This window comes from Tetrahymena thermophila (genome assembly GCF_000189635.1).
Source record: "Tetrahymena thermophila SB210 genomic scaffold scf_8255286, whole genome shotgun sequence".
NCBI classification, from domain to species: Eukaryota; Ciliophora; class Oligohymenophorea; order Hymenostomatida; family Tetrahymenidae; genus Tetrahymena; species Tetrahymena thermophila.
In genome coordinates this window covers 1-1115 of record NW_002476830.1, presented here as the reverse complement: position 1 = coordinate 1115, position 1115 = coordinate 1, and the positions used below count along the sequence as shown (strand labels likewise).

Below are 1115 nucleotides of genomic sequence, written 5' to 3'. Positions count from 1 at the left end.
AAAGAGCTTTATTGTTTTTAATTAGTTTTTATAATTAAAAATATCACAATCCAAAACAAATAAACTGTTTTTACCTAAGATCAAGTGTCAAATTTGAGAGATTAATGCAATTTGCTAAAGCAGAACCTAAGTCTGATGCACCTTCATCACCAATTTAATTTTCACTTTTTAAATATTGAAGAAAAAATATATCATTAAATAGTTAATTAAAAGGAAAAAATGAAGAAAAAATATGAAATAATAAGAAATAAATAATAAAAGCAAAAGTTGAAAATAAAATGATGAGCTAAATTAACAAAGAAAGAACAAAAAAAAGCAAGCACAATAAAAAAAAAAGAAAAAAGAGCTTTATTGTTTTTAATTAGTTTTTATAATTAAAATTATCACAATCCAAAACAAATAAACTGTTTTTACCGAAGATCAAGTGTCAAATTTGAGAGATTAATGCAATTTGCTAAAGCAGAACCTAAGCCTGATGCACCTTCATCACCAATTTAATTGTAACTTTTTAAATATTGAAGAAAAAATATATCATTAAATAGTTAATTAGAAGGAAAAAATGAAGAAAAAATATGAAATAATAAGAAATAAATAATAAAAGCAAAAGTTGAAAATAAGATGATGAGCTAAATTAATAAAGAAAGAATAAAAAAAAAGTAAGCACAATAAAAAGAAAAAGAAAAAGAAAAAAGAGCTTTATTGTTTTTAATTAGTTTTTATAATTAAAAATATCACAATCCAAAACAAATAAACTGTTTTTACCTAAGATCAAGTGTTAAATTTGAGAGATTAATGCAATTTGCTAAAGCAGAACCTAAGCCTGATGCATCTTCATCACCCATTTAATTTTCTCTTTATTGAAATTTAAATATTTAAAAAATATTAATAATAATAAAATTAATTAATAAAATATACTAGAGATCAATATGGAGAACCTAATGAGATAAAAGTGAAGAGCTTTTAAACTTTTTTTATTGATTTATATAAATTTAAAGGATATTAATAAAAAAATTAATAATTACTTCTTCTAAATTATTATATTTTTTAATCTATTATATCATTTATTTTTTTTCAAAAATATTGAATAGCAATTTATGAAATTTAATTAATTAATA

The 1115-nt window shown here is 19.9% G+C and overlaps 1 protein-coding gene across 1 annotated transcript; it reads right to left on the bottom strand. All coding sequences in view use genetic code 6, as the record gives it.

The window, feature by feature from the left end:
• Positions 1 to 43: 43 nt before the first annotated feature.
• Positions 44 to 1061, bottom strand: TTHERM_002653374 (oxalate/formate antiporter protein; the record flags this gene model as incomplete). The annotated part of the gene is made up of 5 exons (XM_012795173.1): positions 44 to 164; positions 415 to 504; positions 763 to 852; positions 916 to 965; positions 1023 to 1061. The coding sequence occupies 5 exons, from the start codon at positions 1059 to 1061 to the stop codon at positions 44 to 46; spliced, it is 390 nt and encodes a 129-aa protein (XP_012650627.1).
• Positions 1062 to 1115: the final 54 nt, after the last annotated feature.